This window comes from Glycine max, chromosome 1 (genome assembly GCF_000004515.6).
Source record: "Glycine max cultivar Williams 82 chromosome 1, Glycine_max_v4.0, whole genome shotgun sequence".
Taxonomy (NCBI): Eukaryota; Viridiplantae; Streptophyta; class Magnoliopsida; order Fabales; family Fabaceae; genus Glycine; species Glycine max.
Window position 1 is genome coordinate 40625750 of NC_016088.4, and position 19367 is coordinate 40645116.

The 19367-nt window shown below is 30.9% G+C and overlaps 2 protein-coding genes across 8 annotated transcripts; one reads left to right on the forward strand and one right to left on the reverse strand.

Moving 5' to 3' along the window:
• Positions 1-5056: 5056 nt before the first annotated feature.
• On the reverse strand, positions 5057-7550 carry LOC100785180 (chlorophyll a-b binding protein CP29.2, chloroplastic). Its single transcript, XM_003516902.5, has 2 exons — positions 6883-7550; positions 5057-5614 (listed from the first exon to the last, which is right to left on the reverse strand). The coding sequence occupies exons 1-2, from the start codon at positions 7387-7389 to the stop codon at positions 5249-5251; spliced, it is 873 nt and encodes a 290-aa protein (XP_003516950.1). The 5' UTR covers positions 7390-7550; the 3' UTR covers positions 5057-5248.
• An 8258-nt stretch (positions 7551-15808) lies between these two features.
• On the forward strand, positions 15809-19126 carry LOC100305961 (uncharacterized). 7 transcript variants are annotated; one of them, XM_006572744.2, is made up of 8 exons: positions 15809-15983; positions 17089-17171; positions 17389-17511; positions 17589-17646; positions 17737-17781; positions 18030-18110; positions 18198-18272; positions 18826-19126. In XM_006572744.2, the coding sequence occupies exons 2-8, from the start codon at positions 17104-17106 to the stop codon at positions 18883-18885; spliced, it is 510 nt and encodes a 169-aa protein (XP_006572807.1). In that variant the 5' UTR covers positions 15809-15983; positions 17089-17103; the 3' UTR covers positions 18886-19126.
• The last annotated feature ends 241 nt before the right edge of the window (positions 19127-19367 follow it).

Consider the following 19367-nt stretch of genomic DNA (forward strand, 5'->3'; position numbering starts at 1 on the left):
TTAGGGCATCAATTGGCTCGTCAAACATAACAATCTCATGATTATAATTATAAAGAAAAAATTACAATAAAATAAGCATCCCAAAAAAATCTAGTTTGATCCTCTAAGGATTCTTATACATGTTCATTCTAACCCAACTTACGATAAACGCATCCCTTACCTCTAAATGGGCTCACGTGTGTAGTCCAACAGTGATAGCAACGTCTCTAGCGGTTTCCTAAGATTCCTTTAGTTGTTCTGCTATGGTTTCCAGGCGTTAGAGAAAAAGAGAAAGGATTAGAGCCTCAATTTCATTGCCTCTATGAGATGGACATTTCTCTCTTTATAAGCATTATTTCATAATTCCCAACGGTGAAAATGTGAGAAAATGAGTTTCAGCGGTGGTATCCAAATTTCAGGATGATCCAACGGTTAAAGAGGTAAAGATCATATTTTTCCTAGGATATGTTTAAGTATATGCAGGAAAAGAGGGAGTGTTGAGAGAGCAAGAGGGAAAACGAATTTGGAAAGAAGAAAAATCATAGAGACATATCGTAATTATAAAAATCGATTTAATATGTTTTTATTTATATTTAGGATATTTTGAGCCTATTATTTATTCTATTTTACTTTATTTTATTTTTATAAAAAAAATATATTTTACTCTTCCATTAAATAAATAATCAATAAAATATCCTTTATTTTTTAAAACATTATTTTACTTTATCTATTTTTTAATATTATGAAATCCTTATTTTAATTAACAAAACCCTTTTCTTCTCATTTATTTAATTTCTGAAAATTCTAATAATTTTTAAATAAAATTATTTATTTATTTTACAAAAAATAATGTATTACACTAGTGTCCAATTAATCCGCCGCAACGCATCACATGATTCCCCTTTACGCAAACTCTATAAACATAGATATCACTCATTCAACCAACTCAATCAATTAACATATGACTATTATTCATATGAATATCTAATGAAGCTCACACTGGGAACACCACCAGTGGAAAAATATGGTGTGTGACACTGGTGGTGGCGTAGTGTGAACACAATGTACTCCATGCCTTAACTGCTATAAGAAAAAAGATCCAATGTTTGATCCCTTGAAGTCCCAAACATACAGAGAAATTTATTGTTATCCAGAGCAGTGTAAGCAAGGCCACGTAAGCCACTAGGCCATTGAAGCAATGGTTTTAGGTCTCTAATTTTTCAGGACCTCAATATTTTTATATATTTTTAATAAAATATTTTATATTAATTTTAATTATTAAATGATAAATTGGTATAGTATGATATATTATTTAGTATTATTTTTATTAATAAGATCACAAATATTAAATATAGATGTAAGTATTATTATAAATAACTTAAGTGTAATTTTATTTTTTATTTAAAAAATTTAAGAAAATTATTTTATATCTATTTTTTATCCTATCTCTTTCCTTCCAAAAATATATTATTGAAATTAGTATAGAATTTAAATTTAATGAATGAATCTATAATTGATACATATGGAAAAAAAAATTGGTGCAAATGTTGATGTCAAGATCATACATTTAGCTAAATTTCTATTTGTATCAACCATTTTGTGTTTAAATGTACATCTTTAATTGGAAGTCAATTTAAATACATTTTCAAATATGAAATCATGTTCAATTTTTTATTTGAATTCCAAAAAAAAAAAATCGATGAGAATAAATTGAAGAACGCTTGATTCATTTTTAAAAATAAAGATATTATAAAAATGCATACTTAAAAAATAATACTATAATTAAAATATTACATTACATTAAAAGATTGCTTTTTTTTTAAATATGCATCGTTTGTAAAATATTATTAATAGCACTTGTAATAACAATTATTATTGAAAAAACTAAAACTAAAATTATATAACATTACCTATGTCAAAAATAGATTAATTAAATTTGTCGTTTTATATACTAATATAAAATATTATAAATATTTACATATTAAATTTTGATAAATATAGAATAAATAAATAAAATAATAATAATAAATATAAATTTAAATATAAATTTCATCTTAGGCCTAATAACTGTTGTACACGACCCTGAGTGTAAGGCATTCCCATCTAACTCGTGCTCTCCTCAAAATGTTTGTGTCTATAAGTATAGCTATTATGATACTTCAATGACATTAGGGGTGATTGCAAGTGAAATAGCTACCTTTAATTTCAATAATAGAGTTAGTTGTTATGGACTTTTTGTTTGGGTGTGGTCACTATAATTAGCTTGAAATTTTCGGATGAAAAATTTATGGGAATTATTGGATTTGATCAAGAGCCATTATCACTAATCTTACAAATTGGAAATCGTTTTGGGGGCAGAAGATTCTCCCAATGCTTGGTTTCTTTTCTAGTGGACCAGAACATTGCTGGCAAAATTATTTTTGGTGTAGAGATTGAGGTTCCAGAATATGAAGGCGTAGTGACAACTCCTTTAGTCTCTAGAGAAACTCCCCAGTATTATGTCATAGTATTGAAAATAAATTTTTACCTTTTAATCCTTCACAACAATTTTCTGAGGGGTATATGATGATTGATTCGGGTTCACCACTGTCCCATGTACCCCTTGAACTTTATAATGGCTTGGTAGAGGAAATAAGGTCACAGATTGGTCAAGAATCAATTGGGCATGATCCAAGGTTTGAAGGGCTGGTTTGTTTTAGAAGTGATAACTTTCCTGAAGGACCAATCCTCACTTTTCATTTTGAGGGGGCAAATGTGCAATTAATGGCTACACAAACCTTTTCCATCATTGAAGAGGGTTTATTTTGCTTTGAAATGGATGGAGAATCTGCGGAGCCATATGTATTTGGCAATTTTTCTCAATCAAACATTTTGATTGGGTTTGATCTTGACAGGAAGACGGTCTCCTTTATGCCAACCGATTGCACCAAATTGTAGGCATTATTTCAATGTTTCTTGTTCATATTCATAATATATTAAATAAGATGTATATTGTTATTGAATTTTGCATTATTTTATCATAAACTATACTTGTCTCATTATAATTATCCTCTTAGGTTATTCTACACAAATAAAAAAAAATCAATAAATAGATGAAAGAGAAAAGTAATTTCTCAAAATTAATCTTGTTATCATTAATTCTTTTCTGCTTTTATAATTAATATTATAAGAAATATAAATGAAAAAAAAATTATTAATATTACATTGAAAAGTTAAAATGATAATTATTTTGAAAAAAAATTTCTTGATACACAATAATTATTATCAAATGAAGACAATATCATTTATGAAAAATAAAAATGTGAAATAAACAAACTTTAAATGCATAATTCAATTGTAAGGTTGTATGACTACTATTATATCATTTACTATGAAAAATAAGAATGTGAAAGGAGCAAACTTTATATGTATCATGAATAGTTATTTTACTATTTTAAGCAAATATTTAATTCAATAAAATCAATAGTAGTTAATTAGTTAACTTTAATTAATACTCCTTTCGTCTCATTGTAATTGTCATGTAAAAGAAAAAAATTATCTTAAAATAATTATTTTTTAGTTTTTTAATATAATATTAATTATTTTTTCACTTATATTTCTTATATGATTAATGGTGGACAACATAATCTATCAATGAATTAATGATAATATAAGATTAACTTTGTAAAATTATTACTCTTTTTCATTTATTTTCATTTTTCAATGGATAACTATTTCTACTATAGGTGTGACTAATCTCATTAATAGTTTTTATAATAAATAAGAATATAAAAAAATTAACAATTAATACATTGAAAGTGATAATATATTTCTTATATTTAAAAAAATGTTCTCATTTCTTTATATATATATATATATATATATATATATATATATATATATATATATATATATTATGGAATGAATTATTATAATGAATAATAAAGTACTTTATATCAATTTCCCACCAATATTTACTCGGGCCTTATTTGATTTAATGGTATTTTAAATAGTAAGATGTTGATTATGCAAAATAAAACAAAACTAGAGGTGTTCACAGATACGGGCACTTGTAAATTCAAATTTAAATCAATCCAAATAATTTGGGTTTGTTTATTTATATATTTGGGTCAAGATCGAACTAAACTAATCAAGATTGTTCATGTATTAATTGGATCACAGGTTTAGATTTATAGATCCTATCAAAACTAAAAATTTGTAAAAGTGTTTGGTTTGTCTTTAAATATGATAATACTGAGACTCCAAGTGTTGGGACGGCTAGTGTTAGAACTTTTTTTAAGGTATTACTTTCGGGTACATTGTTATTTGTTTCATTTTTTTATATCTATTTTTTTTGTCATGTTTATAATAGTAGTAAATCATATTTTATTTATTTGTTTAAACAAATTTGATTACAACAAAATTTATTACAAAAAATTAATTTGTAGGAAATAATTATTATTCAGAATATCACAGTGAATCTCTTTGAAGATATTTTATATTAATTTGTATTAGTTTATTTTAAAATATTATGTTAATGGTATTAAATAGATCGATTTTACTATTTTCAATTTGATCATATTATGTTAATTGCATTAGATATTTGAATGAATCACGACATAAAATAATAGTTCTAAGGGGGGGAAAACAAATTTAAATGAGTAATCTATTCATATGAATCAAATCAAACCGTTCATGAATAAGTTAGATTGAATTAAATTTCAAAAAAGAATTTATAAAAACCAAATTAAACTAATCAAATTTAATTGAGTTCAATCTTAAATTTGATCAAAATCAACCCAAACCGCCCTTAACTCATGTAAACAAAATGTAGCATTAGATGTAGGAAATATAGTCTAACTTGGCCATTAGTTAACCATTGGTCACCAACTTCGGTAAACCAGCGCTATTTTCTGTACTGCAGCAAATCAGCGTTTATGTAGAATCAAACTTAATAAAATGAATAAATTAAAATCTCCAATGGCCTCAATCCAATTTCCTGCCATTACCTTTCATAGTGATCTTAACCTCATCAGTATTTTTTACCGTCGTCCTTCCCTCTCGATTTCGTGCATAATTAACATTCACAGGAGAACACTTAACATCAAGCAGAAGCATTTCTGCTTAGCCTCTCCAATTTCACGTTACAAGTTTTTCACAAGTACTACTAATCCAGCTATGTAGAAAATGTTTAATTACAACCCAAAGCCGAAGAAGAAGAAAAAGACTTTTACAATATAACTAGAATGACCAGGCACAAGAAAGACTATTCTTCTTCTTTTGCTTCTTCTTAAGAGGAGGATGAGAAGGTGTCAATGATGGTTGTGTGGAGTGGGTCACTCAAGTGGGTGGCCCAGTTGTTGAGCGGGCCCTTGCCAGTGGCGGCAGCTTGGACTGCAAAGCCCAAGAAGCCCACCATGGCGAGACGGGCGTGCTTGATCTCCGCCAATTGAAGGGTGGCTTTCTTCTCTGGATCTGAGGCCAGGCCCAGTGGGTCGAAGTAACTGCCACCTGGGTACAGCCTCTTTTCTGGGTCCAGCTCTGCGTTCCTCTGGAACTCTATGTAGCCAATTACGAGAACCTCGATCCAGATCAGTGTGGTGATTGAGAATGGAAGTGGTTGCCCTAGGTATGATGAACCTTCCACTAGCTCCACCTTAAAATCAAAGACCATGTTCATAATTAATTAAGAAGCCCGTCATGTATACTATCATAAGAAAGAAAACACAAATTTTTCTTTCTAATTTTCACTTTTTCGTGGGTATAAACTGTGATGGAATTCAACTCTAGAATCGATAATTGCTACAAAGGTTGTTTGCTAGTAACGTTGTTTAGGACTTCTCTTTCTTAGCATAAGAATTAAGTTTTAAAATAAGATAGTTTTTTCATGATTTCTAATTGCTAGAACGCATGCATCCGCTCCGACGAACACACAAAAACCGTTATAAAAACATTTCAAACACAACTAATACACTCTAAACCAACACGTGCAATCAACACTCCCTATGATTATTCTTTGTAATAATAAAAATATACAAAATAATTATAATAAGATTCAATGACATATAATTTACTGTCATCAAATTATCATATAATACAAAAACATTTTTTAATAATTATTTTACAATTTAAATTTAGAATAATTTCTAATTAATCCACGGTATAAAAATTTTGTATTACAAATATATAAAAAAAATATACTGATATTATTATGCAAATTATCAGATAAATGTTTTAGTATGAGACAACAGTCACTTCTTACTAAAAACAATTTTACTCGATCAATAAGATATAATAAAATGTATATTTAACTCTAGACTACTAATTAACCTGAAATAATCTCTAAGCTGAAACAATTATCAATCCGGTTAGTTAGTATACAAGTGTGGTGTAATGTAAAGTTTCTTTTAGTCAGACATATGACAATCTCTTCAATTTGACATAATTCATGTAAAACTAGCATCTTATTAAAATCATTTCAACTAATTTTCTAATTATAACATTATTTTAACTAATTAATATTTCTTAAGAAAAATAATTAATTTAATTAATCATATTATATTTATCAATTAATTATTTTTCATTAATGTTTATGTTTAGAGAAAAATAATTAAATAAGAATATATAAGAAAAAAAATAATTAATAATTCTTAAAACTAGAAAAAAAATCTTATAAAAATTCACAAACAAAATTCTGAAAATATCTTATGATTAAGGTGGGAGGGAGTATTTAATAGTAGATCTTATTCTTAAACTAATAGACTCACGTCAATTCCAATAAACAGATAGAAGTATCACGTGAATTTCAACAAACAGAAGGATATGTACTAGAAGTATTGTGTTATTATCAGATCTCTAATTATCATCATCATCATCATCAAACGATAGAAAATAGAAATGTTCGATAACAGCAGAGAACCGTACCTTTCCGGCGTCTTGCCATGTAACACCAGTGAGCCACTCAACAGTGAGAGCTCCGAGAGTGGCGAGCATGGCCCACCTCCCGTGAATGAGCTCGCACTCGCGGAACCTCTGCAGCCCGAACACCTCGCTGTAGGGCTGGAACGGCGTGGACTTCACGTCCGCGAGCTCGGTCCTGGTCCCAATGATGTCCCCAGCCACGTTCTTCGCAAGGTTCTGGTCCAGCGAGTCCAACTCGAACTGCAGGTACTCGGCGGGCTTCCCTAGCCCAAATGGGTCGAATCCGTAGTCTCCGACAAGGCTCCCATCCAGGTACTCGGGCGCCTTGGCGCCCGGATACCACAGGGGCCTATCGGAGCTAGAGCCCGACCCCCTGGAAACTTTCTTCGGGGCGGCGGCTTTCTTCTTGCCAAACCCGAACCGGGCCTGCACCCGCCCCGCCCCGGAGTGGGCCTCCAGGAGGCGCGTCCCCATGAAGGACGAGGTGGCTGCTGCTGTTGCGGTGGCCATGCTGGGCTTATGCTAAATTGGGCCGGTTGAGAGAAAAATTGAGTTGGGAGAATTAGTGGTTATTGTGAGAGAGAGGGATGGCAGATATATTTGACGAGGGAGGGGAGATTGGATATAATCTGTGAAGGGGGGTTTGGGGGCGTTAGATTTGGGTGAGTATCCATCTGACGGTGGAGAAGAGGCTTCGACTTATCGTTATGTTTATCTGCAGGTGGTGACGTGGCGATGTTCGTGGGACCCGCTGGGTTTCTGATGGTGATTGCTATACGTGGGAAATTTGTGGTGCTTGTTCACTCTTCTACTGGTTGGGTGGGTTCGGATTGGCGATTTGGACAAAAAATCTAATGAGTTTCTGTGAGATTAGATTAAGTAATTCTCTGATAATCTATTTGGGGCCTGATATTTGGTCGAATATAAACCGTGAAGTGTTGTATTTGTAACGTTGTTGTGATAGCAATTATCTGATGCAGCATTGATATTTTCGTTGGGTAAAGCACAGGGTTCGTAGAAAATTAATGGCTGTTAGATAAATGTATTATATGGAAATGCCAAATGGAATAATAGGAGAAATTAGGCTGGGTTGATTTTTATTTTCTTCCTCTAAAACTAGAGAAAGAGAAAAAAAATAATAATGTACATACAGGTTAAGAGAGAAGGGAGATTACAAATAAGGAAAAAGAATAATAAATAGATATGATATATGTGTATGTGTGGGAGAGAGATAAATGAAAATATTAAAATACAAAAAATTAAAAAAAACAGTGAATTTCAAAAATATTTATGGATATTCACTAAACTATACTCTTTTTAAAAATAAATTTTATATGACAATTGATGAGGAAAAAAGAAAAAAATGCAATTATGATATATTATATAATATGATGGAAAGAGAAAAATAATAATAATAAAAGATAAATGTAGAGTAAAAAAGTGTTTATCAATCATTACTCTATATAAATGATCAATCAAAATTATAGTTCTATATGATTAAGGTAGAAAAACTTTTGTTATCTCTTTAAGAGAGTATTTTTGAAATATATATATATATATATATATATATATATATATATATATATATATATATAAAATTGAAAAGTGAAATGTATAATAAAAAAATTATATATAATATTGAATATTGTATTAATTATTTGATGTTAAAATAATAAAATTAAGATTCGAAACAGTTTTGTCAAATTACAAAATGGGCATGCCACTTTCAAAATTGATGCCCGTTAGTTAAAACGCAAAATGGGCTTGAAAATTTTCAAAATGATGAGGAGTATACTTGGGCCCAGTTATTTGCACACTACTTTGTTTTAAGTTCACACCTCATTCTTTTATTAATGTGGAAGAGACTTTTTTATCCACCTTTTCCCTTACTACCACATTTTCACCCTCTTCCTCTCCCTCATTGCATCACACCCCTCTTTCTCTCTCCTTCACTTGCACCCAAAGCTAACCCTTTCACATGCCACACTCATGATAAATTCACATTTCTCATTTTTCATGTAAACAACAAATCACAACATTATATAGAAATCATTCTCATTTCACACTATAATCAATGCAATGCAAAAATGGCTCACACATAAAAAAACCACACCAACCAAACACAGTCACAATAATACACATATGCAATGTGATGTCTTTCCTTCTTCTATTCTCACATGCTTGTGGTATTAGTCAAGCACATTGCGGAAGAAGCTCAAAAGGACATGTAGTAATTGTAATACCTTGGACAAATCACACTAAAATGAGAGGGATTCAAAAGCTATGCGGGTATGAAACTATGCAATTGAGGATGACTTAAAAAAAATAATTAGTATTGCCTATACCAACAAAATATATATACTTTTTGGTAGCTTATCACTTAAGAACTTCATAGTTATGTGTGTTTGGCTTAGAGCAATTATAGGATGACTAACTTTCTGAAAAGTTTTTCAAAAAACATATGAGTGAGAACAAAGAACACTAAAAAGTCTTGTGTTGCTTTATGAGATTTATCATTGAAATAAATTTCAAAGTCTTGGAAAGGGCTACCTATGGAGGATTCTAAACAGTGAAGGGTTTTGACCAATGAAAGAGTTGAGTGAAGTGCTACCGTGTGAAGTTTTGTAGAGTGTGAGCTGCCAAGAAGTTAACAATTAGGGATGTTATAAATGGTATCAAAGTAAACCTATCTTTAGTATGGTGTGGTTCGAGGATGAACCTGGTGGAAGCTAGTGGGCATGTAACACCGTAAACGAAACACATCGAAATGAAAGGGATCCAAAGGTTGTGCAGGTATGTAACTGTACAATTGAGATGACTTAAAAAAATTAATTGGTACTACCTATACCAACAAGATACATATACTTTTCGCTATCTTATCATTTAAGAACCCCACAGTTAAAGCATACTTGACTTGGAACAATTATGGAATGGGTGACCTGTTGGAAAGTTTCCTGGAAAATGTATGAGCGAGGACAAAACACATTGAAAAATCTCGTATTGGTTTGTGAGAATAATTATTGATCTTGAAAGCAGCTAAAATAGATTGTCGAGATCTTGTAAATGGCTACCTATGGAGGGTTTTGGTCCACGAGAAAGTTGAGTGACATGTCACTATGTGAAGTGTCATAAAGTGTGAGTTGCCAAGAAATTGACAATCAGAGACATTACAAGCTTTATGAACCATTCATTTGTTTTCTTTTTGTGTGTGTTGGTAGGTGTAACAAAAACTTATTTTTTATGCATACATACACAATGAATACAAATTTTTGTTGTGTATCTAAGTATTATGCATAACAAAAAACATATTTTTCATTATGTGTCTAGCTTAAATACACAACGATGATGTGTTTCCATTGTTTCTTCTATGTATTCAAAATTATTTGCTTTTTTAAACTCTTGTTATTTTAATAAACTTTTATTAACTATTATTGAACTTTCTGGTACAAAATACCACCGAAAATGTTATTAGGTGACCATATGATGAGAATCCTGAAACTGGCCAAATACAGGCTAAAGGCCCAAGTGAAGAAGGACGAAAGCCCAAGTGGAGAAGGATAAAGCTCCCGAGTGAAGAAGGATGAAGGCCCAGAGGCAGAGACACTATCAAGACTATTAATTGTTGCTAATGGCCCAAACTAATTTAAAGACCCAAGTTAAATATGTTTTAAGTTATAATTTTTATTTATTGTAATTTTGGCCCAAACTGTTTAGAAGACTCATGTCTATTTTTATCTTTTTGTTCAGATACACTATAAGTATTGGTTTTTATTTTCAATAAAAAAAACTTTTGGCATTTGATAAAATTTGGTGAGAGCTTCTCTCTGGGTTCCTTGTTGAACCAATATCAGACTTATCAAGGTAATCCTTGTGGCGTCTACCCTGACTTATCTTCTTTCACTGGAAGTGGCGTCATCCAAATCTCCGTAGCCTGTATCAAATGATCCGCTCCTACTCAGGTTCACATCATCTGATATCAGAGCTTCGGCTCTTGATATAGTTTCTATCCTATCCTATTATTTTTCTTTGTAATTTGTCCAGGTTCCTGTTTTGTCCTTGTTCTGTTATTTGTTTTCTTGTTTGCATCTTGTTGCATTTTTGTTTGTGTCTTTGTTTTGTTCTTGTTCTTGTTCTTGTCACATTTTTTGTTCTTGTTCTTGTTTCTTGTGTCTTTCAGACTTTGTGTCAAAAAAAAATCTGTTTGAGTTCTGTTTCAAGTAAAAAAAAAATTGCAAAAATTTTTTTAAAAAAAGAAAAAAAAGAATGAAAGAAAGTGGGTGTTTGATCTTTGAACACGAAATTGAGGCAGTTAGAGACTTTTTTTTTGGCAGAAAATCGTGTACCAAATCCCCTTATTTGGATTCTCCTTTGAATTCTGAGCGTTTTGATATATAGTGGGTCTCAAACGGACAACTGTAGCAAAAGTTATGAACATTTGAAGTTTACTGGTCATATCTATTATCTTATTTGTTATCATATCTGTTATCCAAATTAAATCTAATTTGTTATCCAAATCCAATCTAATCTATTATCCAAATCAAATCTAATCTTTTATCCAAATCAAATCCAATCTGTTATCCAAATCAAGTCCAAATTGTTATCCCAAATCAAATCTGTTACTCAGTTTATGATAATTATATTGTCTTTCCTTTTATTTTATATTACCTTGTGTGTCTAATTTGGTCCATCCAGGAACTTAAGAGGGAACACGAGTGGTAAAAGGCAAGAGTGAAAACATCACACAAAAGCCTATATTGAGAGCATCAAACACGAGTGAACTACCATCAAAGAGAGAAACACGCGAGTGGAGTGTGGTGAGGTCCAGAATCTTTTTTTTAATTTACTGCAAAATCATTTGTTCCTTAATCGTGGCAAGAGCTGGTGACAATGGTGGTGTATATCATCAACTGGACGGATCTCAACGCTTATTTCTGGACGCGATGACTACACAAATGCAACGTTTGTTGAACCGTAACAAAGAAGAGCTCTATAGACAAATAGTCAAATCTTCATTGTTTACTCTTAAACCTCTATCCCCTAGAGAAGTGAGTGTGCGTGATGACCAAATCAGAATGAGAGAAAAGAGAGAACAAGAGAAAGAAAATAGTGAGGCACCACAAAGGAATATGAAAAAGAAGAGTGATACACATAAGAGAGAGAGTGATACACATGAGAGAAAATTTAATTATTTTGCATAGGCGAGTGAAGTGAGGAAAGTGTTACCTGCTCATGAACCACTCAATCTACAAGTATTGCAAAGACATTAAAATTTCTACTGATAATTCTAATGAGTTTACTATTTCTATTTCTCCTAGTGTTCAACCCTTATTGCATGAATTTAAAAATGTCTTTCCTAAGGAGATTCCTCATGGACTGCCATCTTTAAGAGGCATAGAACATCAAGTTGATCTCCTCCCCGGAGCTTCATTACCTAATAGGCCAACTTACAAAAGCAATCCCCAAGAGACTCAACGTAAGGATGCACATGCCAAAGTTGAGTATGTGAAAAGATTGTATGAGCAAGTGAATGTGCAAATTGCAAAGAAGAATGAAAGCTATACCAAGCAAGCCAACAAGAAAAGGAAGGAAGTGGTACTTGAACCCGATGATGATCTTGGACATTTGAGGGCAAATGTTTTCCAAGAAGGAGGGAATGATGAGAATCCTGAAACTGGCCAAATATATGCTAAAGGCCCAAGTGAAGAAGGACGAAGGCCCAAGTGGAGAAGGATGAAGGCCCAGAGGCAGAGACACTATCAAGACTATTAATTATTGCTGAAGGCTCCAACTAATTTAAAGGCCTAAGTTAAATATATTTTTAGTTATAATTTTTATTTATTGTAATTATGACCCAAACTGTTTAGAAGGCCCATGTCTATTTTTATCTTTTTGTTCAGATACACTATAAGTATTGGTTTTTATTTTCAATAAAAAAACTTTTGACATTTGATAAAATTTGGTGAGAGCTTCTCTCTAGGTTCCTTGTTGAACCAATATCAGACTTATCAAAGTAATCCTTGTGGCGTTTACCCTGACTTATCTTCCTTCACCGGAAGTGACGTCTATCCTAACTTATCTTCCTTCATCGGAAGTGGCGTCATCCAAAAAAACTCTACAGCCAGTATCAAGCGATCCGCTCCTAGTCAGGATCACATCACCATAGATGGTTTGAGAGTCCTCAAAAAGACTCTCATAGGAGAGACACTGATGTAGGTACATTTAAAGTTGTGCAAGAACTTCCCACTACTTTAGTTTACAAAAAAAATAGTAGAAAGAGAACAAGTCGCAAGAGCAATGGAAGTGACAATGCTAGTTGACGCACCACAAATGATAGTTGTTATGCTTAAGCTTATTAAGCCTTAGGTGCTTGGTGTTGAGACATGGGCTATTGGACGAGTCTATGTTGAGATCCTATGCAAACCATATTGCCCTATGCTATAAGAAAGATTAACCTACAAGAATTTGAAAGTGGTCAATCATGGATGGATGATCTTACACTTACCTTAAAAGCCAAAGGTAAGTCTTTCATATAAACACACTATTGCACAACAAACACAACCATGGTGTTTTTTTTATTATTTTAAAAATGGCATAAGAACTCCATCTCCTTCCATCTTCCAATAAGGGAGATGACCATCACTCTAGATGATGTGTCATCTCTCCTATACTTACACGTTATTAGTACACCCTATATCGCCATAAGTAATCGTTTGGTGACTTGACATTCAATATTTTGATTTAGTCTAATTAATTACAAAATATGTCCCTATATTTTGATTTAGTCTAATTAATTACAAAATATGTCCCTATATTTTATCTATTTCATTAAATCGATTATCCTATTTTTTAATTCACTATTTGAGTTCCCCTATGTTTTAAAATTTACTTAGTCCTAGAGCTGAATTTAACCTTTGGCGATTAAATTTTAAACGTTGACTAGATTAAAAGATTTATCAATATTTTCATAAAAAATAAGAAGTTAAAAAATGCTTGAAGGGAGACTAAAATCATGGTCTTTGAAGTAAAAAAAAAAATTCTTTATAACTAGACACAAGTGTTCATTTGAATATTTGGTGTAAAATATAATATTAATATAACTTTTATGGAAAACTAATTCAAAATTCAAATTTTATTCTTTTTTAATTTATTATATTTTTATAATCTTATATATTATCTTTTAAAATATAATATGTAACATTAAATTTTATTTCCACATAAATTAGAATATGTATATTTATATAAGTTTTATTTTTATTTTATATATTATATTTATCTTTTAAAATAATACTTGTGATTTAGTGATAATATTTTTTTATCTGTATTAAGATATTCATGTTATTTTGTTGTAATATAAATAAAAAAATAATTTCAATAAATCACATACATAAAATTTTAAAAATAGAAAACACGATCATTTTATTTAATTACATATCTTTACTATATAATTTAATTCTTTTAAAAAAAATTACGTAACTATTAAATAAATTTAAATATAAATAAAAAAACAACTATAATGATAAATAATAATATCTTAATATAAGTAAAAAAATACTGTCATTAAATTACATATATAAATATTTTAAAAGATAATAAAATAATATCATTTTATGAAATTATAATTTATATAAAAAATATGGATAGATAAAATTTATATTATATATTTACTGTATAAAATAAGTTTCAAATAATGTGGTAAAAATACATGAGATTATAAAAATATAATATATAAAATAAAAATAAAGTTTATATAAGTATACATATTTTAATTTATACGAAAATAGAATTTAATCTTATATATTATATTTTAAAAGATAATATATAAGATTATAAAAATATAATAAATTAAAAAAGAATAAAGTTGAAATTGTGAACTATTTTCACATATAAACTTATATTAATACTATATTTTACACTAAATATCTAAATAGTCATGTAGGTATAATGGTAAAAGAGTGTTATTCTCTCCAAAGATGATAGTTCTAGTCCTTCTTCAAACATTTTTTTTTAAGTTCTTAGTTTTTACAAAAATATTAGATAATTTTCTAGTCTAATTAACGTTTAAAATTTAACCGTCAATAATTCAGCTATGAGACTAAGATAAGATAGTAAAATTTAAAATATAGGGAGATTCAAATAGTGAATAAAAATAGGGGGACCGATTTGGTGAAATAAACAAAATAAAGGGACAGATTTTATAATTAAGCCATTTTTTTCCAAGTAAATTTGAACCAATTCAATTAAGATCATATTATTTTATTCTAGGTAAGCGGATTATGTAAAAAAAAATTATTATAACATTTTTAAGTTTTCATATTCACTTATTACAAAATAAGTAAAATATAGTTGATTTAACAGTTTTTTAACACCTTATTTGTGGAAAGTATTTACCAAATTTGTTAATAACTAATATTCGTTAGATAATTTGACTAACCAGTTTTAATAGGATTTATACTTTAACTAAGTTTTTTTCATCAAGTTGATGGGTTGATTTTCATTAAATTAACGACTTATTGATGTTTATCACTTTTTAATAAAATAATAATGATATTTGAATATCTTATTATTTTGAACACTCTATTGATATATTTCATTTGTCTCTTTCTCTCTTTGAATCACATTATATCATTTATTATATCCATATTAGATTTTAACTACTATCTGAGGTTTTTATATATATTTTTCTTTAATAAAACAAAAGTGAGAACAATTTAATATCATTTTAGATTAGATCATTTTAATTATATAATTACACTAATTAAATGTTAGAATCAAAATTTTATATAAGTAGAATAATTTTCCCCCGGGAATATTATCTAGTGTAACCCACCTACTCTCCCATCAAATATCGTGGTTATCTGGCCCTAATTTAACACCAACACCTTCGTGCTCTTTGATAACAAATTTTCGGTCGATATAAAATAATCACGTCGCAGCTTACAAAAAATCATTTAGCTGGTAATTATTGAAAAGCAATAACAGTCATTAAATATATTTAAAATAAGCATAATATCGTTGTCGAGTTGCAACTGGGTGTGGCCGGTGAAAGCCAATTATCGGGTTGAGTCGTGTGGAGGCAAGGTACCAAAGTCTCCAAAAGTCAACAGGTAGATCCGGTTGCTTTGATCCGTTTCGCTCTCTATTGGGTCGTACCCTCTTCTTTAGTTTCCAACAGCCTCTCTCTCTGCTTTTGCTAGTGGTACTGTCTCTTAGCTTTGATTCTCTGTTCTCTGTTTTGTTCTGTTTCGCGTGTAAGTTCCTCTGTTCCTCTTTTTTCCCTTTCTAAGGTATTCCTGTTCTTAAAAATATCCCCTTTTTATTTTATTTTCTTTAGGGGTTGAATTTCTTGGCTTCAATTTCTATTTGGAAGATGAGAAAAATTCAAAGTTTGATTTTTGTTTTTTTACTTTTTTTTGTGGTTTATGATTATTGAGGAGTTAAAAATTAAAGGGTGATTTAGGAGGAGAAATTTGCATAGTTTTTGATGTTTTCATGCTTTTCAATTTTGTTCTCTCTCTCTCTCTCTCTCTCTCTCTCTATTAATTTGAATTTGTTTACGGTGGCCTCAAAGCATGCCAAGGGGAAGGATACATATGACTCGGGGAGTTTCTATGCGCTTCTTTTTGTATATTCTTATATCATAATTTTGATAATTTACACTGTATTTTGATTTCTGAATTTTGATGAAAAAATCAACTTAATGTGTGAATTATTCTGGTGCTACAAAATGTCAAAAATGTGAATTTCTACAAGGTGGTTTCCTTGGTAGATATGTAACATTTGGTCAAGCATCAGTTAACCTTAACACCATAAGATTTCTGAAACTTTAGTTTTTAACCGTGCCAAATGACATCGTAAGATTCATGTAGCCGAGTTCACCTACTGGGATAAGGCCTTGTTGTTATTTGTGAGATCAGTAGTAGTTAACCCCATAGTTTGTGTGTATGTGTGTGAGAGAGAATTATGCTGTTGCTACAAATTCTCAAACTTATCAATTTCTATAAGCTGGATTGCTAGGTAAATATGTAACATTTGGTCAGCATCAGTTAAACACCATATGGTGCATTTATTATACCCTAATTTTAGTGGGGATCCTGTTTTTTGTATTGAGCTAATTTTTCTGTTTAACTTCTTGAAGTTCTATCTGTCTTTTGTCCTCTTTTATTGGAATTTTCTAATTCCTTTGTTTTGATTGCTGTGGATTGTCTTCAGACAGGAACTTAAACAATGAAGACTGCAAAGGGCAAGGGAGCAGCGAGGCCCTCAAAAGAATCACTGAAGCCTGTTGATGACCGGTTAGTTCTTGTATCGTTACACTTAAGTGAAATTAGTTGATGCATTTTGATTTTTTATATAACTTTGTATCTCCTTGTCCATCAGGGCGTTGGCTTTCCAGTGCATTTTTTTTATATTGAAACATTATATTAATATCTTATCATACATACTTGATGGTGCATCCAGCTGTTACAGGAAATAGTATAGTGATGGAACATATATCTCTATTGTTTTCAGAAAGGTTGGAAAGCGGAAGGCTTCTGGTAAGCCTGAGAAAAGCAGAGCACCAAAGAAGGAGAAGAAGGCCAAGAAAGACCCCAACAAGCCTAAAAGACCACCGAGTGCTTTCTTCGTGTTCCTGTTTGTATCTTCTTTGCTCTTTCCTTTATATCTCTCCCTTGGAAAAATGGTATGACTTATTTCGTTCTCTGTGATAGTGAGGAGTTCAGGAAGACCTTTAAGGCTGAGAATCCTCTCGTGAAGGCTGTATCAGTTGTAAGTTACATGTTAAATTGCTTCATCTTCAATGACGACATGCCCTTTTGAATATGCATCTAAATTGTTTGCTGCACTCTTTCATTGAAGGTTGGAAAAGCTGGAGGAGAGAAATGGAAATCCCTGTCCAGTGCTGTAAGCTTTGCAATTGTGATAAATTATGGCACATTTTTGTTCTCTTTTAAATTAATTTACTATTTTTCATTGTGTTTTTAGATGTTTTCAGTATAAATTCATTTTAGGTAGATATAGTTTGTCATTTGTAAGCAAAGTTGCTTCAATTGAATTCAGTATATCTATATATATGTACCAAATGAACCCATTCTATTGAAGAAGGGATTAATTTTTTAATTAATTTTGACTCCTCTCTTTGAAATGTAAAGGAGAAAGCTCCATATGAAGCCAAGGCTGCAAAAAGGAAAGCTGAGTATGAAAAACTTATCAAAGCTTATGAGAAAAAGCAGGTCAGAAACCTGTGCCAGTTGTTCTGTTGTGTGTGGCACCTTTGATTGTCTTGTGTTTATATACTTTATTTTCTATGATGTTGCCAGGCAAGCTCTGCAGATGATGATGAATCAGACAAGTCCAAATCTGAAGTGAATGATGAAGATGATGCCAGTGGAGAGGTAGTCTTCTTTCCTCATTCTATGTTAATTAAGTTACTTAGAATATATTCTCTGTGCTTCCTTGAATATTGAGTAAATATTATGTATAATTGCTGCGTGTGGAGTTGCTTTAGTTTCAAGAGTTTAGTTCTAGAATAGAGGGTAAATATGAGATATAAAGTTCTTGTCAAGAAGTAAATGTAATGAATTTAATTATAATGGTAGTTATTAACCCTTTTGACTCATACCTTCGCATAGTGAGAAGCCTTTCGGCAATGGGGTACGTTAGTTTTAGTAGTTATTATTAACCCTTTCGACTCATCAAGAGAAGTTTGTAGAATAGAGATTTTCAAACATGGATTGTACCTTTTGATTTTTACACTAAGGCCTCTACAATGCTTTAGCTTCCCAATAAATTGAGATGTTGGGTTCCATAGTTTAAAGAGGCATAAATGCGTGCTGCTTGTTTTTTAATTTTTAAGCAAAACTTGTATTGTTTTGATGATAAAAGCTTAAAGCTATTCCCTTCTGTTTTTTTCTTACTTTTTGAGCTCATTTTTCCCTTTTTGTACAGGAGGACCACCAAGAGGACGAGGATGATGAGGAGGAAGAGGACGATGAAGATGATGACTGAGATTGATGTCCAAAACCTTGGTTATGATATTTTGTTTATGAGGGAGGCTATTATATATTCTGACTGTGCATACTAGGCTACTTTTTATGTTTGTGCTGGTAGAAAAGAATGTCTTCTTTGTTGGTACGATATATTGCCAACTACTTGAGCTTCCCTCACTTAGCTATCGTACCTGAATCACTTTTTGTGCATTGTAGCCTTAAATGGGTTGCTTTAAGTAATATAATTTCTTTCTGATCAATGCATTGGCAAAATTATAATTTTTAGTATAAATGGAATTATCATTTTCTGATCAACCTTTCATTGCATACACAAGAAACTTATTATCGTCTTCATCTCATTGCGGTTGTCCAGCAGTACTAGGAGCAAATGTTTTCAGAATTGGAATGACTAGTCTATTTGTTGTCGCACTTCTATAGTTGATTGACTCATGGTCATTTATATTTGTTTTAGCATATCTTTTTTGGTGTACATTGGTGGGA

Bases quoted from the DNA above. Each gene is read 5' to 3' on its own strand.
- LOC100785180 (XM_003516902.5), bottom strand. From the start codon at position 7,389: ATGGCCACCGCAACAGCAGCAGCCACCTCGTCCTTCATGGGGACGCGC. The intron at 5,615-6,882 runs GTACGGTTCTCT...TTTGATTTTAAG, and splicing joins CATGGCAAGACGCCGGAAAG to GTGGAGCTAGTGGAAGGTTC.
- LOC100305961 (XM_006572744.2), top strand. From the start codon at position 17,104: ATGAAGACTGCAAAGGGCAAGGGAGCAGCGAGGCCCTCAAAAGAATCA. The intron at 17,782-18,029 runs GTAAGCTTTGCA...TGAAATGTAAAG, and splicing joins GGAAATCCCTGTCCAGTGCT to GAGAAAGCTCCATATGAAGC. The intron at 18,273-18,825 runs GTAGTCTTCTTT...CTTTTTGTACAG, and splicing joins AAGATGATGCCAGTGGAGAG to GAGGACCACCAAGAGGACGA.